Source organism: Syngnathus typhle, linkage group LG5 (genome assembly GCF_033458585.1).
Source record: "Syngnathus typhle isolate RoL2023-S1 ecotype Sweden linkage group LG5, RoL_Styp_1.0, whole genome shotgun sequence".
Classification (NCBI taxonomy): Eukaryota; Metazoa; Chordata; class Actinopteri; order Syngnathiformes; family Syngnathidae; genus Syngnathus; species Syngnathus typhle.
Genome location: NC_083742.1, coordinates 20,163,202 through 20,180,433, shown reverse-complemented (window position 1 = coordinate 20,180,433; position 17,232 = coordinate 20,163,202). Strand labels below are relative to the sequence as shown.

Genomic DNA, 17,232 nt, shown 5'->3' with positions numbered 1-17,232 from the left:
ATATGTTTTGAACTCCCTGCAATGATCCCATCATGGAGTCACTTTCCAAAGCTTACTGTATGTGTGTGGGGGAGGCAAACTTTGTTTTACTCGGGCTGCTGGCAAGTTATGCAACAGAGTTGTGAAAAAGATTTACTTTGAAAAGAAAGTGCTGGACAAAATCTCAGTCTGCAGTTGTAATTCCACTGTGGACCACTAGATGGCGGGCACTCTATTTAGTTGCACATGGATTACATTTGAAAGAGGGACAAGTGGAAGGAAATCCTCTTTATTCCTGCGTTTTACACCGACAGGAAGTGAAGTACGTAGGTTCATTTTGTAACGTACACCTTTGGGCATGATTATCATATTTGTTAGTTTCTCATCATTCACAATGATAATACTCCGTAGAACCAAGCAGCAATCCATATCAACGATAAAGGAATGTAAAGTCAGCCAGAGAATATTCGTCCAACATGAAAACATTGAGAAGGTGTCAGGATGCTGGCCAAATTCACCAACACATGATGATGTGGGCGAGTGCACATTTACCTTTTCAAGGCATCCTCCAAGTCGACGCTGGCAAATTACAAGGATGGGGAAAGACAGCGACTGAAGGCTGCAACCATTAATTTCCCTGGAGTGAAGCATGGATTCGGCCTGGGGAAGGCTGACCTTTTGCTGACGAGACACGAGCGACTCCAGCGGGCGCGCCGGACAAATGGCAAATTAGAACACAAGCAGTGGATATGTACTCCGATCTCCGTGCGCCGGTGACTCATCTGCGTTCAGCGAGCTCCTTAATGATCATGTTACGTTTCATTTGATTGGAATGTCTTATTTACACCTTTTATCTGGTTTGACGTGAAGCGCCGAGGTCTGAATAAACGCAAGCGTCAATTGTAAATTGAAGTGTGGGATTCTTCCTATAGCCTCACTCCAATTTCATCAAAATATTATTTTTGCGAGCTTGCGTCTTTCTGCATCAGGGCAATCGCTGAGCTTCGACTCGCATTGTTTATGGGGCTTTCAAGTCGCGGCAGACACATGCGTCTATTTGCGCTGTGGACTTGACTTTTTGCTTCTTCAGGCAGCTTGCGTCAGTTTTGTGTAACTTGCCATGATTAAGCTCATTAATATGAATTCAGATACATTTGGATGCCCAGCAGCTCATCTGCATCAAAGACCTGATTGGTAAGGTTTAAATTAGACCATTTTAAAGGTCACAATTAGATTAGCAAATTAGGGCTTGTGGGCCTAATTATATATATATATATATATATATATAATTAGGCCCACAAGCCCTAATATATATATATGTATATATATGTATATATAAAATAAATACATCCATTATATAAATTAAATAATAATACATCTATATTAAATAATAACCCACGGACTGCATTAAGAAGCCACGATACAGTACGTACATGAATTAAAAACAAACTCTCTGAAGACAAAGAACAAGTGAACTGAGGCCCCTTGTTCATGAGAAGCACAATAAGGAGTTTGCGAGGGCCAATGGTGATGTTTTCGCTAAGCTGAGGTCCTGCTGCATTATCTGCAAGTGTGACGATGAGAGCAACAATCCCATAATATACATCAGCTACCCACACGCAAGCACACAAATAAACAGCAACCCACAGCAGTGACTAATGGCTAACACCCACTTATTTGGTCTAAAGCACACAAGCGGCTACTTCACTTCGGTGGCTGAGGCCGACTAATGCCCTGCGCGAGAAAATATTGCAACTTTATGGCTGCTGGGATACAATGTTTACTTGAAGATTCCTTTTGTGCAGAATTATGGTGATTGTGCAAGGCAACAAAGCAAGTGTGTGTGTCTTCATTAATGTACAGATGGACTTCATGGAATAGTGTGTTGTCGCAAGACATATAGAATTTTGACTGGATGCAAAAAAGCTGAGGCCTCAATTTTAAATTTCAAAGTCAAAATATCTGCGAAATAGGACAGAAGCCTGTGGAATAGGATCAAATGTCATGCAAGCATTTTTGACCCTGTCACTGATCGACAATTCGTCTCACCAAAGTATGAATTCATAAAAGTACACAAATACATTTACTTTATGAAATATATCTCAGCTAGCGATTGAATTTCACCTGGGATTGGGCTGAGCTTGAATTGGTATTGACCGCTGTCTGTGGCGTGCGGTCGATTCTCCCACCCAGCCCGTTTTCAGTTTCATGTTTCCCCGCTCAGTTCATGGGTGAGTCTTTTTGTCACGAGCCATCCGTCCACAAAGCAGTGCATATAGAAATAAAATTCTGCACATTAGCTGATTATATCAAATCATTTCCTGTCTGTAAAACATTGCCGCTAGACAAGCAGTGTGATGTTAAACTTGTCATGTCAATTATGATTTTTCTTTCGGTCAAACGAGAGCTCCACCTGCCTCATTTGTAGTCAACAACATCACTTGATAAAAGTGTTTTTACGTCGCCTCGTTCTCATCCGGAGGAGCGCATCCTATCGTGACATCACAGGCGCATCACAACAAATTAGACCGACCGCTTTTCCATCTAATGATGTTTATCGCCCGATGCGTAGATGCGGGGACTTAATCGCATTTCCTTCACTCGGTGTGAGGCTAAGTGTTTATCCCCGAGAATTGATAACCCGTTTTTTTTTTTTGCTTGGTGAGGCTGTGAGTGTTTCATGAATAGTTCCGTTCTCAACAGATAACGTTCAATTACCAAAAGGAGGAGGCAGGTTGAAGCCACCCCTTGAAAACGCTCGCCTTCTTTTCGCCAATTAAGAGCTTCTGCTGAAAACTCTTCTTTCCTTATTCATTACCGAGCACGTCGGTCTTGTCAAGTAGGTCTGCTCTCACCCTCGTGCGATTGCTTTTTTCTTTTCGTTTTTTTCACACACAACAGAAGCACGAAGAGTCCTTTTCCAACTTCCCGTCCAGCCAAGATGGCTCACTGAGCCGCCCGCCGGTAATTGAACTCGACTTTCCTTCTGATCTCTCCCATCTCGTATGATACGCTCCTTACCATCTCTCTCATTCTCACCTTCCCGCTGAGGAGGGATCCTGAATAAATAAGACGGGCTCGGGAGCGGAGGGGCGTTAATTGGCTTGTTTTTATGAGAGCGGGATGTTCTCCCTGACCTTTTGCGGAGGTAGCCGCAAGCCCGAGGCCAGACGCCCGCAGGGAGACCGAGCCAAAGCTCTTACTCATGAGATTATGAAAGCAGCTGCACGAGCTGGAACAAGGTCCTTGATGCGTCGAGACAGGACTGACCACTTGGCGACATCATCGCAAAACTAATCCACTGCCGTGTTATTGATGTTAGGTCGACTTGGGTCAGAAACAGCAGTCGGGCCACCGCCAATCTGGAACTATTTGTTCACCGCGGATATAACGCATTTTAAAAGCCTAAAAATCGCTAGATTTTTTTTCTACATTTTGTTATATTATATTATATTATATTATATTATATTATATTATATTATATTATATTATATTATATTATATTATATTATATTATATTATATTATATTGTATTATATTGTATTATATTATATTATATTATATTATATTATATTATATTATATTATATTATATTATATTATATTATATTATATTATATTATATTATATTATATTATATTATATTATATTATATTATATTATATTATATTATATTATATTATATTATATTATATTATATTATATTATATTATATTATATTATATTATATTATATTATATATTCATTTAACAATTAATAAGGTAGGAATTAGTATCAATAGACACCGAGTCTCGTACTTAACTTCTAATTGCCTGCGACTAAAATCCAATCAGGACTTTTACTCCAGACAAAAGTTTAAATGATGCCCTCCTGCCATACTGCTGCTTCGGAGAGTGATCCATCTCTTTTTGAGGCTCGCAGAAGGCGGGTTTAAGGGTCACATATGTGCTGACATGACTCATGGAGTGTACCTATTTTTGACAGCAGTGCCATAAATCACTCTTGCTGAGTTCTGCCCTGCACTTTTCAACATTTTAGGGCAGCTCCTTCAAATTCTAACCCATCAAGGGGATGATTTACTATTTCATGAATTGCCATCTTATTGTCTCCGTTATTAGTCATACCGTACTCGATAGATTCTTGATTAGCAACTTGGTACGTTCAAACGTACTTGATGGCCGTCTATCTTTATTTGTGTCCTGCAATTTGTCAATCAGTCCAGACTTTAGTTTTTGCCCAAAAATGATGGATTGGTCATTTCTCCAAATTTTCAAGATGTATATTCAAGTGATAGCTGCACACACAAAATAAAACCGTATTGAACACAACGTATGAGTTGAGGCCTACTTCGGTTTACCGGGCAATATTTCCAATAAAAGCGGAAGAGTTGTGCGAACCCCACGTGCAGATTCCCAATAATCTTCTAGAAATAGCATGTTTTTCTTGGCGGGTTAATCGTCATGTAGCCACCATCGTTTACTGTCAGAGAGCAATCTTGATCTCCACGGAATGCAATCTTAATATCCTCTTTTGTTAAGCTTTGAAGGGGGGGGGGGGAATAAAAAAAATTCTTGGTGAGATGGATTTATGTATTATCACACAATCGCAATATCTCCCTGGTAGGATTCTGCAGCAGACTGCATCTCACAACATGATAGCATGTGTACATCCAAGTACTAGCCCGATGCCATTATATGATCTGGCGTAGCAGTGGTCACATTTGAAACTAAAAACAGGACTCCAGCAAATAGACGGTTACTAAATCACCCCATCCCATTACAACTCTAACGAAATGATGACGCCAGACTGTTACTAAAATTAAAGCAAATCTGATGTTCACTGAGGTTTCGCCTATAATACCAGAAAAGAACGAGACGGGGAAAAAAATAAGAACCTAAGCTTGTAATCCAATCTGAATCCGAGATTTCAGCGTGTGAACAAAGCGCAGCCTGGCAGGAAATCATAAACAACCTTAAGACTGTCTAATTCCATAGGTGGGATTGCGTTGTCGAATCGGATTTCAACCAAACTACTCGAGCTCCACTTTTGAGATTGTCAACATGACGTGCACAAATTTTTTATTTTTATTTTTAACACAAATTGTTCCGTTGTATGTGCCTAACCCAGGGAGGCAAATTAGACATAATAGCATGTCTGGAGTTGTGTGCTTTCAAACGCAACGGCCACACACTGTTAAACAAGGACTCATAAATCCTCCGTCTTCTTCATGAATAAATAATATTAAATGTAAGCCTTGCAAGAGCCAAAGAACATCAAACAAAGATATGTGTAAAAAGGAATCGTTAGATGTTCCTGAGGCTTTGTAAAACATTTCCCAAACAGTCTAATAACTGACATTAAAGTTAATATTTTTGTGACTTTTATGCGAGAGGGGAAACCTGAATCAAATGATCATTTCGATGAAAAATGGATATAGAGATATAGAGAACGATAAATAGTAGTAAACAATAGAGGATCGAGTACCAATCCCTGCGGTACACCGCAAGTGATATTGCGATACTCGGAGGTCATCTTTTTAATGACTGTCGGGTTGCATCCCAAGAGAGCAATACCATTTGTGGTTCCGGCGTGTCGATAACTATAAATATCTACGTTTCCATACCAACGCTCAGGCTAGCGCTATCCTAGCTAGCCTATGTGAGTAAACCAAAAGCAGCTTGCTCAGATAGGAGGCAAAATCTTTTTCAAGGACAATCCAGCTGCAATGGAGGCAAAGCAGGATCCGCTAACCTTTGAGTCCGTTAATAGATAGCCAGTATATTGTAGTTGTTGCGCAATACCCGAGCCACTGCCAGCCTCGTTAATTTGGTGCCGTGCGTTTTTGTAGAACTCCTGGGAAGACAAAGCTAAAAAGCGAGGCGCACTTGTGACTCCTTTGCGTTCTGAAAGATACTCCAGCCTCTGTCAGTCTCTACTTTTCATTTTTCTACCTCATGGTAAACTGTGCAAAAGTCTTGGGCCACCACCACTATTGTATGGGCAATCATAAATGAAGATAACGTCAGTGTGATGTTTTCATCATGTGCAAAAGCAAATCAAAGGAAACAGACTCATTTATGTTCCGATTGTCCATTTTGGTACAATCAACACAAAGAATGGGAAATGACTTGAAAACAAAACAAACCACATCTTGCAGCTGGCAGCCAATATAGCTTGTGATTCATGCTAATTATAGAGCCGAATAAACAGATGTAATGACATCCTTACGTAATATGTTCAGCTTGATGACTTCAATTTCCGTCATTTACTGGCTTTGCAGATTTGCAAGATCATTTTACTGCTCTTTTCACAAAGTTTGGACGGCACCATTAAAGAGAGTTGAAATCATGACGGATGATTCCCGCATCGTTTTGTCTGACGGAAAGAAAAAGAAAAAAAAAGACAGAAGGAGGGACGTCGTGCTTGACACGTGCGATGGGTGCCCGTATCGCCAGACAGACAAGAACAAATCCAATCCGCATGACACAGATGCACAAAGCCACGTTGATCCAAGCATCACCACTCTTCGTCTCCCCCCCCTCTGCGACTCTGACGTGAAGACGGAAGCGCGAGAATCAAGGTCAGGCCTGTGCACGTGACTTTGCAGGAGAATGCATTTGCTCTGGACTCTGTGACAGACTCAAGGAAATAAAGCCTTGTCAAGCCTGCTGATGTATGACCATCAAAGACACATGCCGCACTTTCATGGCTCCCCCTTAAAGCCAGCCGTGGCTGACGAGGTGTTTAATTCATGAGCCGCAGCTCCGCCGTGCACCTTATTGCTGTTTGAACCCAATCAAGACGGGAAATAAAACCATGCAGGAGCTCGAGCCAATCGGAATAATGACAGCCTAAATGAAAACAAGTCCACATTGTCTTCATTCTAATGAGTTGATGATGTAGCAGATGAAAAAACAAAAACCAATTTCATTACGGCTGGCGTGCTTCTGACCAAAGGGAGCTGTCACCCGACTGCGTTCTGACCCGGGCCGGGCCGTGAGGGATAAATGACTCGAATGAGCGGGAGGCGGGAAAGAAGTGTCAACATTCTGTCCTGTCAATCCACAAAGGCGGAACCAAGAGAGGAACGAATAGATTTTTGTGATTGCCAGCTGCGAATGAATGAATGAATGAATGAATGAATGAATGAATATTATCTTTTGCGAGCGTGAACTGAATTTTGCAGAAGATCAATAGATGTGGCTCTTCTGCCAAGAAATTCTACGAATAAATATTTGGGAATTTTTTTGGGGCGAATATGCTCTAGTTGTAATATCACAAATTACCACTAGATGGCAGCCATGACTTAGTCGAACTTGGCTTACAGTGCTTTTGATAATCCAAGTTAACGTCTTTTCCTGCCCTTTTTTTCTTATTTATTTATTTATTTTGCTTCTCGCAGACGCCTGAACTTCTCATGCTAACACCGGCTGCAATTTTCCCTCACCTTGTCTAAGGCCCCAGTTCCAGTTGAATAAAAATAGCCCGAAGCTATGACGCCACAACTACCCTTTCCAACTATACGGTGACGAGCAGTGTGGTGTTTGCACCAAACACACCTTTTAGAATTATGGCCAAAAGGTTCAACGGAAGGTTCATCAACATCACCGTCCGATGATGCAATTCCACATTGGCAAGATTGCAGCTTTTGTCATGCCGACCTCTTCTTGCATCACTACAACTTGTCACTCGGCATTGGTCGACTCTTGAACTCAAAAGTGAGAATGAGAGTGTGGTCAATCAGGGCAAACAGCATCGTCACGCTTTCCGGGTTCCCGCTTTGCCTTCGTGACCTCAATGACAATTAAAGACCTTTTCAACATGTAGAGCGGTTTGAGGATCCTCCATTAATGGTAATTAACACCGACTTACTGTACTGGCGAGCCGATGGCGGTGACCGCAATGCTCACATTAACATAGAAAGTCATTTTGTCCCCTTTCTGATCCCTTCGAGTGGAGGATGAAAAGAGTAGCAGAGCGTCAGTCCGGGGAATCGAAGCCCTTTGAGGCCCGACAGCGAGACCCATTCCATTACTGATATGAATGAAATATATTCAAGCGCCGTCGTTCGTTGGCACGACGATGAACCCGCATTTGTTGGGGTTTTGCCAAAAACAAAACAAAAGGTTAGAAGACATTTTGCCCTTAAACGGTTAAAAAAAAGATGACTTTTTACACTTTGAATATGAAATACTCCAATACACTCAATAATTATAAATAATAAAAATAAGAGAAATAATAAAAAGAAGAAGAATTGATTTTCAAAAGCTATTCAATGTCTCATTTCTTTCATTTTTATAAATCAAATTATAGCCACATGACCCATTCATTATACACTCTATATTTTTTGGATGGCCTTTGTGAGACTTTTGTCACGTACAGTTCTTTCTTTGAGAACCCATCTGCCCTTTTGTCACATTGCTTCTTTTTTCGCATGGCCTGTGGGTGAAAAGCACACCTTGAATCCTCGTGTTGTTCTGTACCGTAGCCGAAGGAAGGAACATATATGTATGACGGCATTACGCAAGCACATTAACGCCGCCCACACATATTGTCGACCAACGCTGCCGCACAACACTGCGAAAGGTGATAGCACTTCCTCCGCTCTCGGTACGACCTCGCTCCCGGCAGGTCACGTACGACGCCGGCTTTGGACTGCGCCTCCGCACGGCCATCTGGCGACACACCCCCCCCACCCCCACCAAGCGAGCCGGTTGAGCCGTGCCGAGCGGCTCTTTGACATATTTCTGACAATGGCGTTTAGCATATACTTGGCGGATTATCTTGTTGCGTATGCCGAATCCCACCTGGCTCTCGCTTCCATTCACGACAGGCGGATGTTATGCCAGATTGCATCATTCTACACACAAGAAGTGAGGGAATCAAATATTCAGCAAACACACCCAACCAGCTTTAATTAGAACTATTTTCATTTTTGCTTGCGTCATCTTATATTAAAGTATTATTACTTGACTACAGTTTTTGGCAACTTGGACCACTATGAATTGTGTTGTTTCTCAGTACTCGAGTAAATATTAAAAAAATTAAATACCTACTGAAGTAGCCTTTTGGAAGAGTATTTAAGAGTCAAATTATTAAATAAATAAATAAATAAATAAATAAATAAATAAATAAATAAATAAATAAATAAATAAATAAATAAATAAATAAATAAATAAATAAATAAATATTCTTTAGTAACACTACTCTTACTCTTTTTGCTACTCTAACCATCGATGATAAAAAAAGAATGTCAATGTTTGCATTTGACGTTATTGTTATTATTGAATTCTCTCGTAGGTTTTCAATAATATTTGTGCTTAATCAAGTAAATATATTTTTTTTCTTAAGTAACACTACTGTTATTTGAGTACTTCTTCTTCTTACTCCGATGAAACCCAACAATCACGGTTTAGTATTGGATGTAATGCAGCGAGTCACACAGACGCGCTGTCCAAGGTTCTGAAATGCGTTTCGCTTTACCAGTAGGGGGAGGTGTAGAGCTAAGAATTGGCCAGCGTGTTGCGAGCACGTCAAACTCACCAAAGCGTCAGACCGGTGCCAACTATGTATGTTTATCTCGACATTCATTACAATTGCACACGGAACGTCTGTATGTTTTTTGTTTTGTTTTGCGATATTCACAATGAGAATAATAACATTTCTATAAGCGTATCATATCGGAAGCCTCGGCACGTTTTGACAACAGCCCTCCCTCCCTCTCTTTCTTTTTTGTGTGCCTTCAAGCAGGGCGTGATCCCTGTGAGGGGGCTCCAGGTCCCAGAATTCAGGCCTGGCCGGCCGCCCGTCTCTTTGCGAGCTCCTTTGGCATGCAGGTGCGTGCCTGCCTTGTGTCCGATCCGCATCAATTCGCCTCACGTCACCTTCCTATGCAAGGCAGCCACCCACCGGCAAGCCAGACAGCCAGCCAGCCAGCCAGCCAGCCAGCCAGCCAGCCAGCCAGCCGAACCCACCCAGCCTTCCAACCTACCCACCACCCACCCGCTGCACATAAAAGATTCATCAGAGAGCATGCAGCACTGCGCAGCAAGACATGTCTGTGTGAATAAGCAATTAAGTGTCACATTGACTCTTAAAATGCTCTCTACATGAAAAATAATGTCTGCGCTTCCGTTAGGGATTACGACTCTAAAAATAACTTGAGGGCTCGAGTGAAACCAGGCAGAAAAGGCAGTTAAGAAGGCAACTTTTGTTTCTCTCTCTTAAAACGGAAATCGTTTCAGATTATCAGGCGGATATTTTCGTAGCGTGATACGGACACATAAAACATTTATTTAGGGATTCTCTCCTTTTGCCTCTCTCTCTTTTTCTCCTCCACGCAGCCCCGCCCTTCCTACGCCTCCCTTCCCCTCCTCTCCCCCTTCTACACCACCGCGCACACTAGCGCGCATCATCCATGCGCATTCATCCACTTTTCCCTCTTTCGACTTGGGAACTATACAACATGGGACAGAAGGATATGTGCATTTCAAATATGGATTCCATTTTGCTTTTGCGCCTTTACCGCTGATTCTACTTTCCGTTTTTTTTTGTGTGCGTGGACCTTGAGCTCTTCGTTGAAGCTTTTTTTCTTTCATTTTTTCTTTTTAGGCGCTCTATATTTTGGCGACGAAGGGTGTCTCGAGCGCGTCGATCTCCAAAGTGGATGTTTATCGTTGACTCTTTCCTCTAAGTCGCCCCCATGACTGAGCTCGGGTGCGTGCACGGACCGGGCTGCCCACTCGGCGGGAGCCGCGGCTAAAGTTTGCAGGGCTCGCCCTTATCACCTCCGGATTTGCCCATTCCCTCCTCACTAGGTGGATATCTGCTTGGATTTACGCAGCCTCCACAACACTATTAACACCATGAAGACCATTATTGCCGATGGTGAGTAGAGATAGACACAAGGCTGCGTGTAAAGTTTGCACATGAATCAAATATGATGGATTAATGCGCACTGATGCTGCTATTAGATTGTTCTACTATTAGATGATTAGAAGTATGCATTTTTACTAAATGGGATTGACTCCATGCTGATTTTTTTTGCATGCAGTGCGCGTGTATGCGCGCGCGCGCACGCACCTGGAAGCTGTTGCCACCCCTCCGCTCTCCTCCGGCCTACATCCCTCCCTTGCTCCCTCCCTCCTCGATCCCCTATGATGAAGTTTGCAGACAGTCCACTTGGCGGCTCAGTAGTACCGCGCACTGCACGAGCCCCCCACCCCGCCCGCCACTCGCTTGATAATTGGTGATTTTTGTGGCCTGGTCCCACTGTAGAGTGGACCAAATAGAGTGACAGAAAATTGGCTCTTGCGAGCTTTTGCCCAGGCTGGACTTTCTGAGCAATTCTAATGAACAGAGGATTGCGCTTCCCTAGTCCAGTCCCACCGGAAATGGCCAACATTCTCATTTCTTGGCAGCCAGTCGCACGGGTCATTGAAGAGAGGCGCAGGCTAGGAGGAGGACGCACCTGTGTTTCGTGTTTTGCTGTTCGCACAGAATGTAACATACTATATAGTTTTAGCAACACAACCCCTTTTTGTTCCATCAGGAGTTTTTCAAGTTTCGTTTTTTTTTTCCTTTCGCTTTGACTTGTATGCCAGCACGATACGTATATGCCAGCCAATGAACTCAACTTTGTTCACAACAAGCAACAATTTGGCAGTTAGTGAACAATTGTTGCCAAGAAAGAGGCTTCAGGCTGTTTGTTGTCACTCCCTCCCGGTTGAAGTTCACCAAAGGTTTTCCTTAAGAAAGTCTGTTAGTCAAAATGGCATAGAGGGAGGGGCTAAGCGTGTCAGAGTTGCAATGTTCTGAAGATTTAACACAAACAACGGAGCAACACATGTAGACAGACATTATTTAAAATCCTCTGCAAAAAATGCCAAACATTACTTGGGCCCGACCCAACATAATTGGCTGCCCGACTAAAAATGGCCCTCCAAACAATGGCCCAAACTAGCCAAATGGCCACTACTTGTCTTTACCTTTGTATATTCTATTTACAGCAGGTGTCTCATCATTTTTAATCACTATTTTTCCGATTGAGAGTCCCCTAAAATGTTTTCGGAGAGGGCGACTGGAACAAATTAATGCAATTTCCATTCATATCAACGGGGAAAGATGATTTGATTCACAAATATGGTCCCAGAATAAAATGTATCCCACCACTATAAAAATTTCCACACGACCCACCCTCAGTCTCACACACACACACGCACACACACGCGCACACACACACCCCTTATGCAACGTACTCCCACTCCTCCTCGCGCTGCTCATTACGTGGCTAAAAGTGCAGGATTACGGGAAGATATCCGCAGATTAAGGCAGGTCCATTTTTGCATTTCCCATGCAGATAAATCAAAGCGGCACACCTACTTGTGCATTCTCTTTGATAAGTCATATCATGTCATACATATGCATGCGCAGACCCCCTTTGTTGGCACCGACTCCCACTGATCCGCTGGCTTTTCATGGGTTTGCAGGTGAGATGTACAGTAGAACAGAGAAGGAGCAGTGGGGTCATGTGGATACTGTGGCACATCAGAACAAAGTTGTAAGTGTGAGAAGCAATGATGTCATGGCAAAAAAAGCTGTCAAGAGTTGGACTCAGGTTGGGCGCTTAGTTAAGCGTGAGCTTCTGGATGTGAGGTGGGGTCGACAGCAGCATATATATATATATATATATATATATATATATATAGTTTTTCTTTTAATAGAAAGATTATCTTGTTCACTGGTATTAAACCAGGGTCAGATTGTGGTAGGACGGAAATGGACGACCCCCCCCCTCACCTGATCAATGCCTGAGCAGCAAAGCTCTTGCTCATAGCGTTTCTTATCCACTGTCAGACAAAATCCAAACAAACAACCAAGCCCAACTGAATGGCTAAAACCATTAGGGCAGAACAGAATGCTTTTCAGTTCCAGCAGTTATAAAGCCGCGAGAAAGTCAGGCTTAATGTTTGTCTTTAATGAGTTAAGTGTTTTTTTTTTTTTTTTTTTTGTGTTGTGGCAGTGCCAAAAAAGCACCAGCCTATTTTTAGGAAATAGGCCACAGGATGCATCATCTGAGGTGGAGAGATAATTGTCGGGGACTTATCACACGCCGCAAAGAAAACGAGGACAGGCGCGGCAAAGAATAACAATGGCTGATTTGCATAGAGGCGTTAGGTGGGATCAAACACGGTGCCTTAAACTGACAATGAAAGGTGACATCTTCTGCAAGGCTGAGCGGAAATGTGAAATTGATCCACCTTTGTGTTTGGGTGGGCGTGCATATAAAGAGCAGAAAAGCAGCTTTGTGTTTGTGCATTCAAATGCGCATCTGGAGCCAGGCAGGACGATGGAATGTTCCAATGTTAGCAGATTTGCTCGGATAGCCAGCCGCTCATGGCTTTCATACATGCCGCAAATACTTTGGCAAAGTCAAACCAGGCCAAATACTTCCCGTTTGCCTTTCACGCCAATATCATGAATAAAGAAGGGTCTCGTTTTGCTCTCAATCTCCATTTGAGGTTTGAAACAAGACGACAGAACGGACAAGGCATTAGCATTAGCATATGTAAAGCGTGAATTGAAGCAATGGAGCTAAATGAGTGGAAGATGTCTGTTTGTCTGATGAGTGTAGTTAATCAATATCGCTGACTTATCAATCACACTGCCAAGTGCTGAGATTTCAAATGTCAAAGAGCAAAAAACACAGAAAGAACCAATGTCAAACCGCAACGTTGCTATGCTATACTAGCAAGTGACCTTCAATTAGCCTTAGATTCATTACACGGCTCCAAAATGCTTCAAGCTGGGTATGAAGATGTCAGTGTTTTGCGCCACGGAGGCTTGGCGCTATTAACGTCTCCGTCACAGTGATGGACCGCGGCGGGCGGAGGTGGATCTGAGCTGTTGACTGCATCCCAATGAGCGGAGCCCATCAGGGAATCCCGTTAATTGGCTGCACCCTTTGTGTAGCGTCGACATGCTACACACGTTAGCGCGGCCAAGCAGGGTGTCAAAGTCATTTTCCTTCCAGCATTACAGAATGTAAAACTGGTACATACGTATATCTTCATCTCACCTACGCTTGAGATGAAGATGAGTTTTACAAACAAACTGATGGATCTTGTCACTCATTTTGACTTCATGAATAACAATATTTAAGAATACAGTGCAGAGCTCATTTGTTTCCCTCGAGCGGATGTCTGACTAACCTGAAGAACCAGACAGAACTATTGCAGAGGAAAAGTACGAATATGCAAATGAATCTGTTGCATTGGCCGGCCTGGTTGTTTGTTGGCACATGTTGTGTTCATGGAAATAATAAATGGCGAGACTACAGTCGGCTATAAATAATTGGAATGAGATTGCCATCCCGGGCTTCCAGCTGCTTTTCAAGTAGGCTAATTGAATTTTCTTGCGGTTGTTTACTTTTCAGAGTGTAGATGTAGTCATTCATTTGAGCTCCAAATAATATTTACCATCTATTGAACAAGAGGTCCGATATTAAAATGAAACTCGACGTGTTTTTGATCGGAACACGGTATACTAGGAACCACCGAGTTCCTCATTTTGTTTACCAAACAAGTGTATGGATGCTTAAATCCCTTTTGTTTGTTTTTCTTGTTCCAAAGAAAGCAAAGCTAATCCTTCTTGAATTGTTGAACTGTTTGTCGGAACAAAGCGCAGTCTTTCTTCTGACTCTCGACTTGAGAAGGGCGCCCTCGGTGATTGAATACGATGCATCTTCATCGTGCTGGGGCGGATGCCGTCTCAAGGAGGATTTCTTAAGGTCTATTTACAAAAATCTACTGTGACACTGTATCATAATCCTTTTAAAGGTGCTTACGCATGACAGAGCGGGTCAAGCCTCTCTCTCCGCGTGAAAAATGTGAGCAGAAAATGTGCAGCGGCGACAAAGATGAGCTTCGCATTACAGTTGGAGCCCTGGCTGCCGTGAGAATACACATTTAAAAACAAATCGCCCGTTTGTTTGTTTGTCTGTCGTGTCGTTTCACGTTTCCGTCGCGTTTGGGGTCTGGCTGCAAATGCGCACGGCGCCGGCCGCCCGCCGCCTGCGCCTTGATGACACTGATGAGGCCGCCATGGAGGAGGCTGACTGATGGCCCGGTAAATTGTTAATCAGACAGAAGCAGAAGCAGCTCTTAAATTAGACCAGTGAATAGAGCCCTTGTCAAAGTAGGCCCGAGCAGATTTTAGCAAGCAGCGGTGCCACGCTGATAGATAAATGAATGGATTGAATGCTGATGAATGGAATTGCTTTGTTTTGATGGCGGTTTCCTAACCAACTCGGTCGCATATTTGCAATACTACCTGTCGCTAGGCAGAACTCAGTCACGTTCTACCGTTTGCTTCCCTTTACGTAGCGTTTTTGCGGGCTTACAAATTGAACTGAAAAAAATAAAATCAACAAATATTGAAAATTTACCTTAGGGGAAAAAAAGGAACTGCGAGTGAAACAAGTAAAAATAATTTCACGTGATGAGCAAGGTCACAAAGCTGGCGGCTATGGCTAATTAGCTTGCTCGGGTTGGATGCAGCTATCGCTAATATTTGCTAATAATGTTCTGTATCATTTTTCTGGGCTTATAAATTGAACTAAAAAAAAATCAAATCAACAAATGTTAAAAATGTACATTGGGAGGAAAAAAGGAACGGCGAGGGAAACAAGTAAAAATCATTTCACACGAGAAGCAATGTCACAAAGCTAGCGACAATTAAAATTCACTGACTATGGCTAATTAGCTTGTGCGGGTTGGACGCACATTTTTTATTAGCGGCCATCACTAAATCAAGGCATAAAAGTCTTTAGTGGGTAAAGAATCCTAAAACTTTTCGCAGCTGAGGTTTAATCGACCCTTTGGATGTTTCCAAGGGTGTTATCGAGACCGCTCGGGACATTTCCTATATGTCCATTTTCTTTCCTTCCAGGCCACTCTGTGATATTTCATCTCTCCTGTCTGGTGCGGAATGAGAAACCGACTTGTCTCGAAGCAGGAGATCATCATTCTTTGCTGAGGCGACTTACTTTATTTCTCCACCCTGTTTTTGTTTTTTTTCTTTTTCCTCCTGTGCCGTAGCTGCAACTGAGATTGTCGCAAAGTAAAATCCCTCCAAATAAAATCATTAAAAGTGAAAGTCAAAGCAGTCAGGGCGGAAAAAATGTAATTGGTTACTTGTATTCCGAGGAGAGATGAATCGTTTTAAAACAAACAGGGAGTCGGTGACAGGAAATAGGTTGTCACTTTCTGGCTCAGGAAAAATTGATCTGTTGATCTTTCAACAGGACTTCCATAAAATGTCTGTCTGCACGAGCAACTTTCTTTCATACACAAATCGATAGCGGGTTGTTGAAAATGCGTAATCGTGTCGTTGAGATGACACAACTGGGCCAGGAGTTTGGACGTGAATTAATTTTCACTTTGGGTAATCTCACCGGAGCGTTTTGATTCAAATGCAAATGGTGAACACGGCGGATCGTCTGACGGGTACATTCCTCAATTGTGACCTCGGAGATCCCCTCGCTCTCTAAATCTGTCACTCATCTTCTCGTACACACCGCGAGATGTAAGTGCCGATTCCCCCGGCCGTGGGAAATTGAATGTGGCCGCATCTTGCCTACCACGACGTCTATTTAAGATGATCTGCAATCTGCGAGACTCGAGGAAAGAAGGAGGAAGATGAAGCAGGGTACCCGTATTACACCAAGTCACATCCCCAAGGCGGGCTCTTCCGGACTGAACCAATTTTTCAATATTTGTCTCCATCTGTCCGAAATGTATTTTGTTTTTCATCCAGAAATAGAGATGACATATTTATCGCTTTGTTTCTCTCCCAAATTGGTTGTTATCTGTGGAGTTGGCTATTGTACGTTTGAATCGTTGCCATGGTTTAATTGTCAGGCACAGGCCCGACAATTTTGTCGAACGCGATGAGGAAATTATATTCGCTCCCTTGAACGCCTCTTTCATGTGGGTGAAATTCTCGAGTTGTGACGCGGTCTCTTTGCATGTTGTTTATTATTCATTTGTTTATTTACTATGCTGAACAAGATCTGATGGGATGTCATGTTTCGGGGCGAAACCCAATTCAGTTTGGGAAAGCCTGCTGTTAGGTAGAAAGTAGCAAATGCAATATTCACAACGAAATCTCATTGATGAATGTTCAGCTCAAATTGTTAAGTCAAGCGGTGCGCACCGTACGAAAGCATGATCAGATTCTTTTTTTTTTGTTTTGC

The 17,232-nt window shown here is 42.7% G+C and overlaps 1 protein-coding gene across 1 annotated transcript in view; it reads left to right on the top strand.

The window, feature by feature from the left end:
- Positions 1–10,349: 10,349 nt before the first annotated feature.
- rtn4r (reticulon 4 receptor) overlaps positions 10,350–17,232 on the top strand; it is a 35,381-nt gene continuing 28,498 nt past the window's right edge. The window contains exon 1 of the mRNA XM_061279668.1: positions 10,350–10,865. Coding sequence (XP_061135652.1) covers positions 10,844–10,865 — 22 coding nt within the window. The 5' untranslated portion in view covers positions 10,350–10,843. The remainder of the gene's footprint in view (positions 10,866–17,232) is intronic.